This window comes from Lissotriton helveticus, chromosome 11 (genome assembly GCF_964261635.1).
Source record: "Lissotriton helveticus chromosome 11, aLisHel1.1, whole genome shotgun sequence".
Taxonomy (NCBI): Eukaryota; Metazoa; Chordata; class Amphibia; order Caudata; family Salamandridae; genus Lissotriton; species Lissotriton helveticus.
In genome coordinates, this window is record NC_136072.1 from 127,755,487 (window position 1) to 127,773,899 (window position 18,413).

General features: G+C 41.8%; 1 protein-coding gene across 2 annotated transcripts in view; it reads right to left on the reverse strand.

Moving 5' to 3' along the window:
* Positions 1–18,413, reverse strand: part of LOC144792047 (T-kininogen 1-like) — a 207,062-nt gene that overhangs the window by 81,476 nt on the left and 107,173 nt on the right. Inside the window, exons 6-7 of one of the 2 annotated variants that reach the window (XM_078666909.1) lie at positions 11,667–11,753; positions 1,805–1,921 (exon numbers count right to left, since the gene is read on the reverse strand). In XM_078666909.1, coding sequence (XP_078523035.1) covers positions 1,805–1,921; positions 11,667–11,753 — 204 coding nt within the window. The remainder of the gene's footprint in view (positions 1–1,804; positions 1,922–11,666; positions 11,754–18,413) is intronic. The other variant, XM_078666910.1, reaches the window with a different exon arrangement.

The following is an 18,413-nucleotide window of genomic DNA, read 5'->3' on the forward strand; positions in this document are numbered from 1 at the left end:
ATGCAATGCTATTTCATCTACCTTGGTTGCCAACTAATGTCATTTCTGATTTCTATGATTCTGGATTTTTGATGGTGGCACTACCCCATATGTATATCTGGTTGATCACCAGTGACACTGTTGTACTCTATAACCTATTGTAACCTATTGTATGTATATGTTTCTCTGCACACTCTTACATTTGGGATACGCCGATTGATCACTAGTACTTCTTACACCATGTAACCTACTGCATGCTTTTGTTTTTTCCTGCACATGTGTACCACTAGAGTGCATTCTCCTAGTCCCACCTAAACCATCATCGCAACATGGATCCCCCCCATCACCCCCATTCTCAGTCCCCATTACCCTCTCACCTCCTCTCTTAGCATAACTCCCCCTCCCCACAACATGACCAGTCCCAATTCCATTTCCCCTCCTACTCTCACTCCCCATTACCCTTCCTGCACCCCCACCTCGACTATCAGTCTCCCAGCATACACCCTGACCCACCCACCTACCATCATTGCCCTCACTCACACCACCAACTCCCACCCCACACCATCCACACCCCTCCCGTCCAAAACATCCCTTCTCCCTAACACCTTCCCGCACACCAACACAACGCACACCTCCTCGAACACCAGCCCATGCTCCCACCTGCACACGAATTTCCTGGTCAACCATTCCCCTCAGACGGCCGCCCCCACCTCCACCACCTACCCCACGATGGACAACATCATGGCCACCCTCGCTCAGATCAAAGATGACATACACAACATCAAGGAACTACTCGCCACACACCCCATACGCCCTTCACCCACCTCCCCTCCCAACCTATTCCCTACCCATCCGGTTGACTCACTCACTCAACACGCCCCAAACCGGGCGTCAATACCCGCTCCTAGACGCAGCAAACGCTCTCGTCCCCCTCGTCGCCCCTGCAACACATCACACAACTACACCTCCCCGCCCAACGGGTCCTCCATCCTTCCGTCGAACTCTCTCACTCAACCTTAATCATTTTTACTAATTGTTTGATTCCTACTTGTTTGACTTTGTAGCCATTTACTTGTGCCATTTACTTGTACTATTTTGTACACAGGTTGGCTCTGTAGCCACCTATTTGTACCATTTATACTATGTGACCTATTGATTTATCTGTCTGACTATGCGTTCCCATGTACTCCTCTTTGTAAAGCGCTCTGATATCCGCATGGATCTTGTCCGCGCTATATAAAACTTTCAAAATAAATAAATAAATAAATAGGAAAAAATGGCAGCTGGAGCAAGAAGTGGTGAAAAGCACTTGCAGAGTGAGATAAGGAGACAGGGAGTAGAAGATGGCGGAAGAAATGGGTATGAGGTGCAATCAAGCCGGGAGAATTAGAATTCAGCAGCTCTGGCTTTCAGCACTGCTGATGGCAGGCTCCTAAGAAAAACAATGGGGCACTGCACTTATTATTTATTAATTTCTTTGCAAAAAAGTCACTTGGGATCTGTGTTTCTTTCCACCAAGTATACAATCACTGATATATCGGTCACATCCTTGGGTGAAAGAGAAACAAGGCTCTTATCCTACAGAACAGACTTGTAGTTGAAGAAACCATTATCAAAGGGTGCTTGTCATTTCTCTTAATTCTTACCAATTGCTGACAAATAAGGGAAGTGAGCCAAAGGGAGATAAATTGATTTGGACCACATGACATAGTTGGATCTAGTAGGGAATTTTAGTTATTGGGTATCAATGGGGTGTTTAAGGAACTTGGTATAAATGTATTGGTGACATGTCCACCGTGTAAACCATCTCTGAAATGTGGCATACCCCTTCTGTGTCCGGTCTGATATGACAGTCTTCTTCAACATTTATTTCCCGATCTGCACAAGCACTTGGGCTGGATTCATTTTTCACATGGTCCTCTTTATCACTGACGCGTGAATCCTAAGGAGAATATCAGGAAACAGTCTTATGCATCTTATGCAAAGAACCATGACATGCTGAACAAACATTTTTACAATCTGTGAATGTTGCTTTTGTTGCTGCTGGTGGATCTTCTCTGACTGGTAGGCAACATCGAATGATCATGTCTTCACTTCTCAAATATTTCTTACATGAACAACTACACAGTAGCGGCTCCTGGAGGGAGTGCTGCGGTGCAGTGGGGCGGGGCAGGGGAGGGACAGGGTGGGGGGGGGCAGTAAACTCCGGATTGATGCCGAACGGAGTTCAATAACTAAATAAATAGATTTTAAAAATTACATTGCGTGCCGCATAGTCGGTTTGGCGTTGCAGCGCACGCAATGTAATTCGTTTTATTTATTTATTTAGTTACTGAACTCAGTTTGGCCTTAATCCGGAGTTTACTACCCCCCACCCTGCACCTGCATAATGACGTTAGGGACTTAAAATAAAAGACCATAGAAAATAACATTAAATTCATGTATTTGAAAAGAGTTCAAAATATAATTAAATATAATTTAGAAAAATAAAATAGTATATAGATATTACTTAATTATAAAATAATGTAATAACCAATGAATTATGTAAATATATAACATTCATATTTTATTAAAATGTAATTAAATTACTTTAAAATAATTCAATACATCACTTTTAATAATTATTCATTCATATTAAAAAAGTACAAAGTGAATTTATCTTTCCATTTGGATGTCAGAAAAATACATTCAATTTAATTAAATTTAGTATATTTACATTCACAAGAAGTAATATGATGTTAAGTTACTTGTGCTGTAGGATTTGTATTGTTTTGTATTATATTTCAAAAATTATATATATATATATATATATATATATATATATATATATATATATATATATATATATATATATATATATATATATATATATATATAATTAATTTCCATTATCATTTAAAAGTAGAATAGTTTTACAGCTTTTATTCAAAATGTAATAATGTTTTAAAATTGTCCTTATACTTTACCATGAAGAGATTCTGCAGGGAGGGCAGTGATCCCTGGATGGTAAAGTATCGTCAATAGTAACAAAGTTAGCTGGGATCTGTCGCTCCCCTATGGGAGCATTCCCAAAACCAGGTAGGAGTTTAATTTTCAAGCCCACTGAAATGGAAAGCAGAGCCTTAAGGGGTATCCGGTCCTGACAAACTGATACTGTGAGAAATGCTGGTAGAAGCACAACTAGACGTTGCTGAGACCCAGCTGTAACAATCAGACTATTTTGATTATGGTGTCTCAAGACCACCAAACTAGGAAGTAGATAGTCTTGTGAGAAAGTTTCCTTGTGGGGTCTAACTCACCCAAAAATTATATTAAAATGATTTTGAGATGTACCCACCAGTGTCCACCTTTTCAAATAAGGTCCCTGCTGTGCAAGTGAGGATAGAGGCTCCACGCTGGTCACCCCTGAAGACTTTGCACATGTGTGCATTCATGTACTGGCTGAGCGAGCAAGACTATTGTTTAACTCAGCCTGGTATCTACATCCTGGTTGCCCTGTCACAGATGGGTACTAGAATGAACTGGTTATGGCCTTTTAGGCCCTATAAATTCCTTGTGAATCAAAATAAAAATGTCCCCTTTGTCTTTAACTGAAGAGTATGTTTGCAGTGCTTAACATTTACACTCAGGATGAAAACTGCTCAAACTACAGCCTTGGTTTCACTTAACGTAGAAAAGCCATTGATCTTTCTATTATTTCCTGGGTCCCAAGCACATATGTAATATCAATTTGGACCGTTATATGTTCTTTAGGAACTTTCACTTTTTTTCCCAATATTTCCATAATGAAATCCAGATTTCGAACTAAGCTCTTGGGCCAAGTGCAAGTACTCTGTTGGCCAAATGTTCCAAAGTTTCTGGCTGAACGATAAGCTGCATTTGGGAGATTTGCCTTCTGTTAAGAAAAGAAGGTTGCAGGGAAGCAATCTGCTTATAGAGAACAACTGGCTCTCACTGACAATTCAGGACATGTTCTCATTAAAATAAAACATAAAAAATCTAAGTTCTTGAGATAAAGGGAGAGTAGACAGAACATTGGTACAATTTCCACCATGTGTTTCCTTTGGAGTCTTGGAAAGAAGAAAACGTTTTTTGGAGTTAGTGCAGCTGGATTCAGGAGGGAGTGTTTCCAGCCCCTCAGTTTATTCTGCCACTTTAAAAAATCCCAGAGTGCCCTGCAGGTGGCAAACCAGCATGTGGGTCATTCCCTGAAAGTGTTAGTTAGGGGAGAGAGATGCTAAGGCATCTCAAGATTTTTTAGAGGAATGACCTTCTAAAACTTTACACATCCACTTTTAAACCCCTGCAAGAACAGAGACTTTGAGAAGAAAATATATAGAGAGGATCCGCTCATCAATGGACCCTGTCTGGAGTGAAAGAACTCAAGTCTTGTACTTCTTGATCTTCTATTGCACACTATCTGCAGAGCCTGTGACACCACCTTCCCCAATCCCTCTGGGATACACTAGAGGATGGAAGTGATGTGGAGCCTAAAAGTGAGAAGGCCTCCTTGAACTAATATGGACTGGTCCTGACCCTGCTGTGTGTACCCAATAAGTGGTACCTTAGATATCGAGACACGTGAACCCTGCAAGTGATGGAAGGCGTTGTGTGTTTGGGGAGTGGAGATGGGCTGTGTGGTCTGCTTAAGGCTAAAGGGAAGGTGCTGTAGGAGGGTTCTCAGGGCAGAATGTTCCCAAAGGCTGAACAGGAAGGCATGTCTAGATCCTAAACGCAACCTACTAGAGAAAGCTGCAGGGACTAAAGATTGAGAGAAGCATTTTGGCATTACCAATGGTCGCAAATGCGAGATGCATTGGGAAATGGGTCAATGCATATCTCGTATGTTGAGGATTCATTGATTCGTCTCCATGCAGTCATGGAGATATGTCGTTTCCGAAGGGTAATGCTGAGCCGATATGCACTGGTACCATAGAGTGATCCACCGGGTTTCTCTATGCAGTCAAGGGATCTCTCCGAGCTGCTGCGGTGGTAATGCACTGTTCCGTTGCATCAGGATCTTGAGGCACTGCATTTGTTCAGATATCAAAGAGCCAATTTTACTCCCACAACTGGGTTGATGCGCCAGTTCTGCTGCATGCAGACATGAACTTCTTCATTATTATGTCACCTTTCTAATTGTTGATTTTTTTAATATGAATTTTAAAGGTCTTGAAATATGATCTCATGTCTAATCATTAATAAAATACTGTAACTTTATAAATTTGTTGTAGCTTAATTTCCTTGATTCTATTATTACTGAGAGTGGATTTGTTTTTTATGATTGCCTAGATTGTTACATATCAACCTTTGTTTATCCCTGGTCTAGGAATCTGATTCTTACTGTATACAGGGGGTCCTTGTTACATATACACTAATGAACTTCTTCAATGACAGTTTTGCAAGTATCTGGATCCACTACCAGAGAACCAGGCACAAGAGCAGGGGTGGAGACTTTGTAATCCCTGAGTCTCAAGCAATAGGAGGGATGCCAAAAAGCCCTTGTACCACACTTTAAAGGAAGGCAGAGTCCAGCTCTCCTTCAGCAAAGTCAGAATGCACCAGGCAGCAAGGCAACAAACCAAAAAGCAGCCCTTACAGATCAGCAGTCTTGTTGAGTCCTTTAAGCAGTACAGCAGTCCTTCTGACAGAGCTTCATTTACATGTCCAGTGGTGTCTGATTTTAGGGAGTCAGAGACCCAGTACGTATACCCCAAAGTGCCTCTGACATTGGGGTGACTTCAAGAGTGGTCTTTGAAGTGCAGAAGTATCCTTTAATTCCAGCCCCGTCTGCCAGGCATTTTATGGGGGATAAATCAGGCCTTTATGTGGGAACAGGACACTACCTATCAGTGAAGTGTTAGCGCCTCCCTTCAACCCTGCCTAGGCAGGACCATCAGAATGCAAATGTATGGAGAAGGGAACATAGGTATACCTAGCCTTCCTGTATTTGTGGCTATCTAGAGGGAATTCACAAAGTGTAGCTGTCACCCACCCTAGACGTGTATTTGAGAAAGGTTGCAAAGCACACATAGCAGTAAGTGCACAGATATGTTCACTTTCTAAAAGTGATCTTTCTAAAACAGAAATGTTACATCCAACTTTACCAATAAGGAGGATTTATCATTACCATTCCTGATATATAAAACATGAACTAGCTACTCTCCTCTGATCAGGAATTACAGCTTAAAAGTGTATTAAAGAATTCCCAATGTTAATCTGTGAGCAGGATGGGCCTTACATTAGTGAAAAACAAATGTAGCAGTCTGTCACTACCAGGACATGCAAAACAAAAATGTACATGTCCTACCTTTTAATTACACACCACCGAGCCTACCAAGGGCCTCTCTTAGGGGTGGCTTATGTGTAGGAAAAGAGGAGTTTAAGGTTTTGCAAGTAGTTATAAATGCTAAATTGTAGTGGCAGTGAACTGCACACACAGGCACTGCAGTGGCAGGCCTGAGACAGGTATGAAAGGTTACTTCTGTGGGTGGCACAATCAGTGCAGCAAGCCCACTAGTAGCATTTAACTTACACGCTCTGGTTATATGGTATACCACTTTACAAGGGACTAACAGATAAATTAAATATGTAATCTTGTATACACCAATTACAGATAAGAAGCGCATGCACTTTAGCACTGGTCAGCAGTGATAAAGTGCTCAGAGTCCTAAGGCCAACAAAAAGATCCAGCAAAACGTGGAGGCAAAAAGTCAAATGCTTGAGGGAAGGCCACCCTAAGTAAGACAGGTCTAACACTGTCACACTAATATTTGTAAATGTTGATCCTCTAGGTTTGTGCGACAGCAACCACTTTTGTGTCCAGGGAGGTCCTGTACATGCACAGGGTGGCCCGGCTTCCCTTTCTTGGAGACAGGGAGAAACTTCATGCTTTTGCACTGTAGGGTGACCAAAAATTGACAGCTGGCTTCACGCCTGGCTGACCATGTGCGAATGCTGGTATGATATTGTAGGCTTGGGAGCTCTCATGCTGTCAGCAGCCAGTAGCTTGTGAGTGCTCTATGAGACAGGAGCACCTGCTAGAGTCATTCAGGTGAGAGTAGGGGTGCTTTAAACATGCAAACAATAGGAAGCAAAAAAGGAAATCTCTTGCAGAAAAACAGATGCTTCAATGCAGAAACCTCAAGCAAAACCACACTCAATAATGCCTTATAGTGTTAACATATTAATAGTGGTGCCTCGGAAGGAGCAGGGCTCTACAAAGCATTCTTCTCACTGTTGGGGAACAACTGGAAGAGCAGTGCATTCCAAAAGAGCCCACTACATTGCAAACAAAAAATAGATACAGTACAAAGTCGCTCAGGTCTTTGAATATAGATCCCAGGACATGTTTCCTACCAATGTAAACACTGTTATAGGACAGACTTTTTGGTCCAGATATTCATTAGAGCATCAGTCTGTGTTGTTGGGTTCTTCGTGGTTGATAAAAGAAATCATTTTAAAGTTAGAAGTAAATACTAGATTAAATTGCTTACCTTTCTGAATTGTTTGATATTGTCTGTATGTTCTGGCCTGTATGAATGATGGGGTTAAAACGGAAAGTTTACACAAGGGCATCTTTTATTACATTTTAAAAAAAATTGGAAACTTTCCACCATTACTAAAGGACTTATGGTCCGCTCCTATCTCTGTGGTGACACCTCAGGCGTGCCAGCAGTTCAGATTGGTTACTAAATCATGAATTTGGTGACTTTGCTTAGGCATATATGGTGGTGTTTTGTTTTTAGAGGTTAGGGTCTGCTGTGCTGTGTGTACCAACCATTTAAAAATTACTCTGACATAGGAGGTCTAGTTTGCTTAGAGTTGATTATTAGGTGACTGTTGTCTTTTCTTTCTATGTGCCCTCTGTAGTTTGAGAGGCCACTTAGAGTATGTACCCATTTGTGTTTCTACCAGCAAATACATACACAATTGTAATTTTGTTTATAGTTTTCAGTTTTGTATGCCTTAAATTACTTTTGAATAAATAAAAAGAATTACCGATTGGACATTAATTTATTGCAAGTTGTTTGATGTGTTTGTGAGTTCTGATTATACCACACAATGGCCAAGTTCGCAAATTTTAGGCCAGTCCTATACCTTTGCAGTTTCCCTCCAAGGATCTGTCAGTCCTCTAGGTTGAGCAATGTTTTCTCTTCTAGGAGAGTATTTTAATGTTTTGTGAATATCTGCCAATATGAGCAAGATTCTATGGTGTTACAATTGCACTTCCTGTAAAAAATAAAACCAGACTGATCCTGTTTAATAAGACCTGTTGGGATTTGCCCTAATTAAATATCCAGAATTAATATGCCACCCATTGTAGGTCTTGTAGTCCACAAGCCAGGGTGAATAGTATGTAAAAGTAGGAAATGAGAGGATGTGGTGCAGTGGCCAGAGCTGCCGACTAGGGAGCTAGGGATCTGTGTTCGAGTTTTGGCGTCAGCACAACATCCTGTGATTCTGGGCAAACCACTCAATCTCCCCATGCCCATGAACAGAGCCTGGATATCTGTATCTGTAAACTTCAAACTTTAACATGTAGAAATTCAATGTCAACATGTCTTTACAATGACTAACACCCAAAAAGCTATTTTCACTGTAGGAAAGCTGACTGGTCCATAGAGAAACACTGGAATGTAAAATACAGTATTAATTCTGGTATCTCAGGAAACGAACCTCCTAGAAATATTACTAAATGACTATTTTTGATATTTTTTAAAAGCTCAACTTAATGGTGAAGTGGGATTTGTTTTATACATATTAACCCCTTCCACGCTGATGACGAGCTGGGCTCGTCATGAGGTAGCCTCCCGCTACGCTGATGACGAGCCCAGCTCGTCACGTAAAGTGCGCTTTCGCAAAACTCCACGTACGAGCGGAATTCCGCCCGCACGCATGCGGTTACGGAAAATGTCCTTTTCCCATTCTGAAGTTCCTGGAATCAGGTTTGCAAAAGCCCTCCAACTGTAAGACAGCTGGTGAATAGCTCTGATTAGGGGTGAAAACTGCTCTCAGAGCAGAGACAACAACCTAGGTGTTGGGAGGTGTTTTTGTTCCCCTGGCAGGAAGATCATTTGTGCTGTACCCAAGAAGCTAATTTACTTAAAAGGACCATCCCTGTCACAAGAAGATGTTAAATTATACATGTACAGTCTCGTCCTTTTGTCTTCCTAGTCAGGCAGACAGCAATCCCAGTTGGGGGAGAACTGCCCTCAGAACTGGTTAGTAGTGACCACAGAAGAGGAGCTGCCCATTCTTCTGGCCATACCTCTAGGTTGGCAGACAGGCAATGCTTAAGAGGAGAACGGTTTCTCATCTTGGATATAGTGAGTAAGGGCCACTGCGGGATTGTTTACAGAAGGGCACACAGGAACTGCTGCAAATGTGAGCAGAGTTACCCTAGAAACTTACATCCTATTGCTTAGGGATGGGTCAGGATTCACCCCACCAACAAGCTAATGCCAGACATAAATGTGGCAACTCAAGACAACCTCTTAAGACACTCTTGGCCTGCAGAAGAACAGACAAAGGACTGCACCTGCTGTTTGAGACCTGTCAGGAGACCTCAAGGGCTGGACCTGTTCCCACTTGCACCCAGGATAAAGAAGTGAAATCCCAAGGGTCAGCTAGAGGGCCTCCTATGTGGCTACATGGAACCAACAAGCTGTAAAAGGCATTTTTCCTGTCACCAGCTGACCAGTAACAACTGTACTTGACATGGATCTTATCCTGATAGTTGCCCCTGCAGGAGTGAGTCTTGACATCCACATGCTATTCCTTAAGTCTGGGCACCATGGACTGTGTCTAAGTGGACTTCTCTTCTCATCTCTGAAACGCTCAGACTTAGAAGGTTTTTGAGCCCCAAGACCTGTGGAGGACAAGGACAGTCCAGCCAGGTTTCCTTCATTCGGAGCCTCTCCTCTTCAGCGAATCACATAAGTATCAGGAGAGCACAAGCACTTCACTGAGCATGAATTTAGAATTTTCACACTCTGGGCCTTTCCCACCAAAACCAACAGTTGCACCAGGATCTCGTCCAATGCCTTTACCACTTTGTGAAGACATCCTCGGATACACCCTGCTGCCTTGCCATGATGAAAGATATTGACTTCCATTTTAGAGATTAAGGCCCTGATTTCGATCTCGGTGGACGGTTTACTCCTTCACAATGATGGATAACCCGTCTGCCGAAATATAAATCCCACATGATGTAATGTGATTTATATTTCAGGCTTGGGACATCTGTCACCATTGTAATGGCGTAAACCACCCGTCCAGACCTAATTTGGTATCTATGTCCCAAGGTAAAACGCTAGACCGGGTTGAAACTGGTTGGTGTATCTGAATAACACTCCCTCGCGGTTGAACTGAAATCCCTTCTATGTCTTAGTGTATCTCTACCAGAGGACTTACTTTGGCTCTTAATGCTTTTTGGCACTATTTTAACTTACAAATGTAGAAAATTCATATCTCTGGTTTCTCCTATTGTATATTTGTTCTTTTGGTGTGATTTTGTTCATTGAGTTGTTCTCTATTTTTATAAAGTGAAGTGGGATTTTTATTGTGTTTTGATTTTGACTTTTGAACTATTTTGGTACTCCTAAATGCTTTGCATATTTCTCTAAGCTCAGCCAGTCTGCTCTGTGTGATAGCTACCTGTAGTGAAGCTTAGGCTTAAATTACTGAAACATTTAGCTTGGCCTAATCGGATAAGGCCTTTATTACTTGTGGTGGACCTCAATCCACCTCAATTAATAAACCAGTTTGTCACAGTTGTCCACATTTATTTATTCTTAGTGTGTTCTGATACCCTGTTTTGGTGTGTAGTGAAAGTATAGAAAGTTGCTAAGCATGCAAGGACACACTAGTATAAACATTAGGACTGAAACACCTAAAGCAAGAAAAGCTTAAGAAAACATGATTTCCAAATATTATTTTTGATCTGCTACACCTCAATATCAGAGATCCTTCTTGGAGTTACCTTTGTCGGAGGGGTACTATGCTTCTTGACAACATGAAAATAATAAACGTAATTTTTTAAAATACATATTCCAAATTACTTTATATTTATTTATATTTTTAGCTATTTAAAATAGTTTAATTTAATTTAACATTATTTCCTGTGGGGTTTTATTTTTAGTGTGCACATCAATTATTTTTCATGGGAAGGCGTTGCAGTACAAGTGGATGGCAATGTGTAGTGCAGAACTTACTACAAAGGTGTAAATTACTACAAAAGTGTATCTTACTACAAAAGTACAATTTGTGAATATCGAAAATTTTAAACTTTAACTTACTTAAAGGTGCAGTTTGTAAATCGTAGTTTGTGAATAGCCAAAAAGTAGTAAACTCACACAAACGTGTAAGATATTTAAAAGACTAATTTACCTTTGTGAATCATGCCACAAATATACAGGATTGAACTCAAAACACTGGCTCACACACTTATTGCGAATAGACTTTGGTCACGTTATCATGTTTGTTATTCTCATGACCTCTTCCACAATGTTCTCAACACCATGGCTCGACTCATTTCTGCCAAGAGTGACCTAATGCCAGCCTTTCTTTATCAGGTAACATGGGTCTGCGTTTGTTTGCTGGCCATTCTAAACTCATTTTACGCCAAGTACAATTAAACTTTGATATGAGATTTCTATTTGACAACTCAATAAAAAATGACATACCGTTGGATAGTAGAGGTCACAGGAAATAGACATGGATTCATTCAGAAAAACAACATCTAAAATGTAGCCTTTGCAATATCCAATAGTCTGTTCAAAAGAAAAGCACATTATTAGAATTGAATGCCTTTACAATGTATTGCCTTTGCTATTTCATTTGAAGTAGCATTCAGAGTTGTATATTTATTCAATTAAGGTGCACAATCCAACCTTGAAGAGACATGCCACTGCCAAATACAAACAATACAAATGCATTTAATTAGAAAATACAAGTCATTTCAATAAACACATAAGGTAATATGTCTTTGAGACAACCTCATAAGAGTTAGAAAAGTGATAGACAACAATGGTCAGAGGTACAATACCCAAATGCAAACAAATCATTTAACAGAATAAAGTATTAGGAACAGACAATAAGAAGCGAATGAGACAGAGAAGGAAAAGCGATAGAAAAAAGTTTGAGTTCAGGAAGACATTAAAGAGATTATGGAAAGGAAGAGTTCAGCTATTGGTGAAATTCGAATTTCGAAGCCGAGTGGCAGCAGCCACAAACGGTCCTCCAAATATACAGGCACTATCTCACAAGTCAAGTTTCTTACTTCATCAGCATACAAACCCTTTATAGAGTACTTAATCTCATTGACGAATAAGCTGTCACGTCTTTAGAGTTTCACACGCTCTATGGTAATACATTAGTACGAGATTTTCCATCTGCTGGACTCTGTTAAGCCAGACATTCTTCTTTTATTTGAAACATGGCTGACAGATGAATCCGGCCCTGATATTCTCGCGGCACTCCCCGACCTCTATCATATTGTTCGGGCTGACCGACCAGCAGGGAAAGCGGGAGGAGGGTTGGCCGCCATAACTAATCAGAAATTTAAACTCACCTCCCTGACTCCCTTAGATATTTCTTTAGTGGATAGTCTGTCCCTAAAACTTGAGTTTCCTGCTCTCTCCTTTGTTTGTGTATTATTTTACAGACCTCCATTTAAAATGACCACATTTCCTCGGTTAGTGGCTGATAGGATGGCGGTAAATAATTCTTGTATTTTGTTGATCGGAGATATCAACTACTGGCCGACTGACTTACATGAATGCTATCATTCTCGTGAATTCACCGAACTTCTCACGGAAATGAATTGCACTCAACATATAAAAGTAGCCACTCACATCAAAAGGCACACCCTTGACCAGGTTTGGACTGCTAACCTGGATATCCTTCAACTAGAAGTGGTTCCGTGCCCATGGTCAGATCACCATCTGGTCACGTTTCTTATTCCCTCCGCTCATCCTGACCCCTCGCCTCGGTTAGGCAACTTCTTAGCCAGAAATTGGAGGAAAGTGGACATGGACGAATTTGGCTCTATGTTAACTGCTGTGGTCCCTAGTGCTGGAGAGGAGTCTCCCCACATTCAAGCAGCCAATATTACCACCTGGCTGGAGGGGGTTAGGGACAATTTAGCACCTCTAAGGAAAATTAAAATAAAGAGGCCTCATGGTGCCCAACGTTGGTTTTCCATCGAGTTGAAGGCAAAGAAATTAGCCTTAGGCAAGCTGAACGCAGATGGCATCGCAACTATTGCCCTAATCTTAAAGTAATTTGTTTAGCTTTATTTCAAGACTATAAAGCTCTGCTTCTTCAAACCAAGGCTGAGTATTTTTCATCTAAAATATTAAACTCGACTAACAAAGCTAAGGAAATCTTCCCGATAGTGGATGAACTCTCCAAGCTAGATAGAGTTATCGCGAAACCCACTCCTTCTCAACCTCTGTGCGATTCTTTTAATCATTTTTTTATGGAAAAAATTGTTACCATTAAGGCCAGCATACCCAAACTTTCAGATCCCTTCCATATCGATGCTGTGACCTGAACCCTGACTCTCTAGACCATTTCCCTATCGTCACCAAAGAAATTGGCCTCATTAAGAAAATTGGTTCCGGTTCTCCTCTGGACTGCTGCCCCCCTCACGTTTTACAGGAAGTTTTCTTACGCTGCCCAGACCCCCCCCCCTACTGCTTATTAACAATTACCTTGCTCAAGGGATTGTCCCAGATTTATTCAAGATGGCTGAGGTTATCACTATTCTTAAAAAATCTATCTAGACCCGCAGGTCCCGGACAATTATCGCCCTATATCTTTGCTGCCTTACCTGAGCAAGGTTGTGGAAGCCCAGGTTGCCAACAGCCTTAGCCTGTTTATTGAACGCACTCGTTATCTGGACCCTCACCAAGCAGGGTTCAGACCCGAACACTCTACTGAAACTGTTGTTCTGGCAGTCTTGGACGCGTTACGAAAGGGAGCAGATGAGGGTTCCACCCAGGCCCCGGTACTCCTTGACCTATTAGCTGCTTTTGACACGGTCGACCACCAGATTTTGGTTGACCGTGTCAATTGCGCGGGGCTTCGCGGGCAAGCACTGAAGTGGATCACCTCCTTTCTCAGTGACCGCTCTCAATCTGTTTGCCTCACCAGTTTTAGGGCAGCACAAACTAATCTGTCCTGCGGGGTCCCACAGGGTTCCTCTCTATCACTCTTACTTTTTAATTTGTACATCCTCCCTCTGATTTTAGCCTTGCTTAAGAGACAGCTCGTGGTGTTCAACTACGCGGATGACCTTCAGCTGATCTTTGACATCGACCCCTCGCCCTCATCCATCACCAACTTTCAATCGACAATGAACTTTATAAGTGGTTGGATGAACGCAAATCAACTAAAATTAAATCCAGATAAAACTGAGCTGATACTTACTGGTGGTATGGCTAACCCGTGGAATTCCAGCTTTTGGCCCCTCTCTTTAGGGAGCCCTCCTGTCCCGGCCCCGTCAGTAAAAAGTCTAGGAATTACGATCAGTAGTGATCTTTCTATGAAGGCCCAGGTCAGTTCAGTTGTGTCTGAATGCTTCTTTCATCTGCCTAGAATCCGGAAAATCAGCAGATTCCTTTCCACCGAAGCTCTGACTCAAGTGGTTCTCGCCCTAGTCATCTCGCGTATTGATTACTCCAATTCCCTCTATGTCGATATTCCAGCGTATCAAGTACACCGTCTGCAACGGGTTCAGAATCAGGCAGTCAGACTCATTCTTGGACAGCCAAAGCACTCTCACGTGAGACCTCTGCTGAAATGTATGCATTGGCTACCTATTCTCCAACGCTGCCTGTTCAAGCTGGGTTGTACTATCTATAAAGCTTTGTCAGGTCATGGCCATGCTTTTATTGCTTTAAATGCCATGGGTTATCTTCCTCCCCGTAATTTACGTTCTTCCAACAAGAATTTGTTGGTTTCCCACTCTTTCAGATGTAAAAAAAACGGTGGTCTTAGATATACTACACTAGCCCCTCAATTCTGGTACACTCTCCCCCCCCCATCTCCGTGTGGCGGATTCCTACATCCATTTTAGGAAAGCACTTAAACCTGGTTTTTTCCCTCGCCTACGATTGATTGACACTCACTCTTCTGCCGAGTACGACGACTGCTCCTGATATCAGCGCCAAGAAACCGTCTGGTGAATGTGCGCTCAAGAAATACACTTTAACATAACATAACATAAAGTTTCGCTGTAAAGTTTCACGCCGCCTGTAAAGTTCCATCGCTGTAAAGTTTTGCTGCAGTTTCATTCTACCTGTACAGTTTCACACCACCTGTAAAGTTTCACAGCTGTAAAGTTTTGCTGCAAAGTTTCATTCTACCTGTAAAGTTTCACGCCGCCTGTAAAATTTCACATCTCAACCACTCACAGACTGTGGAAATAGTCACCAGACTTTTTAAAATAAAGCCACTGGCTTTGTTTCACTCTGATATTTTGGATCAGCCCCCTGGACAAACATTGGACGTGTCAGGCATGAGGCAGTATGAGTGACGGTGTTTGCTGCTATACTTTGCATCTGCTTTGTGAGGAGCAAGCAGTGATAGAGAAAGGGACACCACTTCGGAAGAACATTTATTTCTTACCAATCAAGAGAAAAAAGGAGTCTGCTTAAGGGGTAAGGGCCTGATCTAGTGTTCGCCAGAGGGGTTACTCCGCCACAAACGTGACAGTTATTCTGTTTGCTGTATTACATGTACATTATATCCCATGGCGGACGGGATATCCCTCATGTTTGGAGCAGAGTAAATCATCTGCAAAACTGTAAATCAGGACCTGGGTTTCTTCTTGCTGCAGTCCATTTTCTATTATTTTTTTTAATAGTCAATACAACATGCATCAACATATGAATACAACAGCAACATACATTCAACCTCGTCTCCCTCACTTGTCATATTCAGAAATATGTTAGAAAAAATCATATCATTATATCAGTGCACATCCAGTTGTTAGTTTGCATTCAATGAATTGGTAACCATAGGCACCCCCGGCATACACTAATCTTTGTTTGGGTGGGCCAGTAAGTATGCTGTTTGGAGTTCTCAAATGTCTTTGGGTCTTGATGCTCCAGGTAGCTCTTCTGCATACAGTTCCAGCTGTGAGCTACAGTATGTCATATTTGTTAACTAGTTCTTCTTGGTGGGTTTAACTCTGCTGCCCCAGTGGAGGGACACCCTTCGTTTTGCCAGTAGCAGGGCCACAGACACAAACTGCAGGTTAGCGGGTTGTAGGCCTTTAACCAAGCAGGTGAGCATGTGACAGGTTCACATACTATTTGTTCTAGTACCTTATCAGAAAGAATATTGTTAACTTGAGTCTAATAGTCCATTATGGTTGTGCACTGCCAGGTGCAAGAAGTCTGCGTCTACTGTCCCACATTGTATACAACTAGCATCTGCCCGCAATCCAAATTTGTGAAGTTTCACAGGGGTAAATAATACATTTGGTGCAAAAATGTACAGTGTATTACACACACCTTGCAGTTAAAGGTAAGTGTGTGTAATTGTGCTCAACAGAAGTGCCAATCTAATTCTTCTATGGGACCCCCAGCATAGAACTTTGATCTTCCAGCACCCTGTCAGTGTTCAGCGTCCTATACCCCTGTTTTGCAGTGTATAACAGTGATTACGTTTCTACATGTGGGGCTAGTAAGCAGGACCTACAGGGCAGTAGAGTGGGATGAGCCGAGGGGCACTGAGGGTATGAGTGGCCTATATCACCTCAAAGCCTATAGTAGACAATCGTGAAAGGGGTATGCTCGTGAGTACTGGTAAGGTCGCTGAAAGCCACAAAGGAGCAGGCCGGGTAAACGTCCCCCATAGTCTTTAGACCCACCTATGTAACTTGAGCGCCGTGTCCTCTTGTGTAAAAGAGATCAGAGGATGACATTCGTAATAGATTAGGTTGCGCAGGACTGTATGAAAACGGATTGGTCCGGTAAAATCAATCAGGGGATCAGGGGCTGCAGTCGCATCACCTGTATTTTAGCTAGCATTTTCATATCTATGTTTATTAACGATAGCCAGTCAATAGTCATTCAAAAACTTTATTCCGGCTTTGCAGCCATAAATGCACAATTGGTTATGACATTACAAAATAGTGCAAGAAGTTATAATAGACAGCAATTATAGGCTAAAACAGTAGTACTAAGTATCATTAAGGCCTGGAACAATCTTTATAAAGTGTTTCCTGAAGCCAAAACTAATCATCACATGATAAACAAAAACCATGGTACCAGGTTTTCTAAAGACAAGATTTAAAACAATAAGAACAATTGAGATCTGTACAGTGAAAAAATAATTTAAAAGTAAAAACATTAAGATCAATTAACTAAGCTAACTTTTCATAGGAATTTCCCCAATAGGAGATATATGCAGTTGTGAGACCATAGCATATCTAATGAGAGGGCAGAGTTACATTGTTACCCAACTCTTTTTCCTTTATGATACCTCTCTGAATACACCACATCGCAAATAAAAATCTAGAGGTGGCGGCTACAAATAATAGATGCGTCTCATATTTGGGTAACCTAAAGACCTCGATGTAATTTGTAATCCCCAAGTTTTTACAGAGCTGGAGGACCCATTTAGACCTGGACCTTCTATAGGCAGGACAAAAGAGTATCACATGAAGTTCTGTTTCTTCAGTTAGGGTACACCCGCGACAGTCTTTTTTAGTAGCTCCCTTCCATTTATTTGTGAATGCACGCAACGGGAGCGTCCCGTGCCTAAATTGTAAGAATAGTTTCTTTGCCATGAAAGGTTGGATACTATCCAGGGCCGGCTCTAACTTATATTGGTGTTTAATGTCCAAAAACCTGGAGGTCAAGCACGATGACTCTATGGGCCAATTTATATTCTTTAAAAGCGATGGTTAGAGACTTTTTAGAAATTGAAGGGCAAGTCTCTTCTGGTGATAGCCACATATTTTCTCTCCCCAATGCATGGCATATATTCCTAATATAAGGCAACCAAAGTAATTTCCCTGCGCACAGAGTAGACATGACATCCTTCAGTTCCTCCCTGTAGGGTGCTAACTCCGGTGTGCTCCATAGGCGACGCCAATATAAGAGTGGGCGGGCGGCAATTAGGTCAGCGATAGGGTCAATTCCCACGTCCATCCTTAATGAGATTAGAGGGGTACTTTTTGGGAGCCGCAACAGCTGCCTAATGAAGGTGTTCTCTGTCACTGTTAGGGTGTTAGACAGGCAGTAGCCCCAGAATTCAGCAGCATATAGTGTGGCTCCCATTGCTTGGGTCTTAAAGATTTCTGCTGGTGGGCCTACCATTTTTTGGGTACAATTTTTATAAACTTTTAAGATTCCCCCTATGGACTGTGTTAATCTTAGATTAGCTTTCTTTACTTGAGTCCCCCAATCCATCTT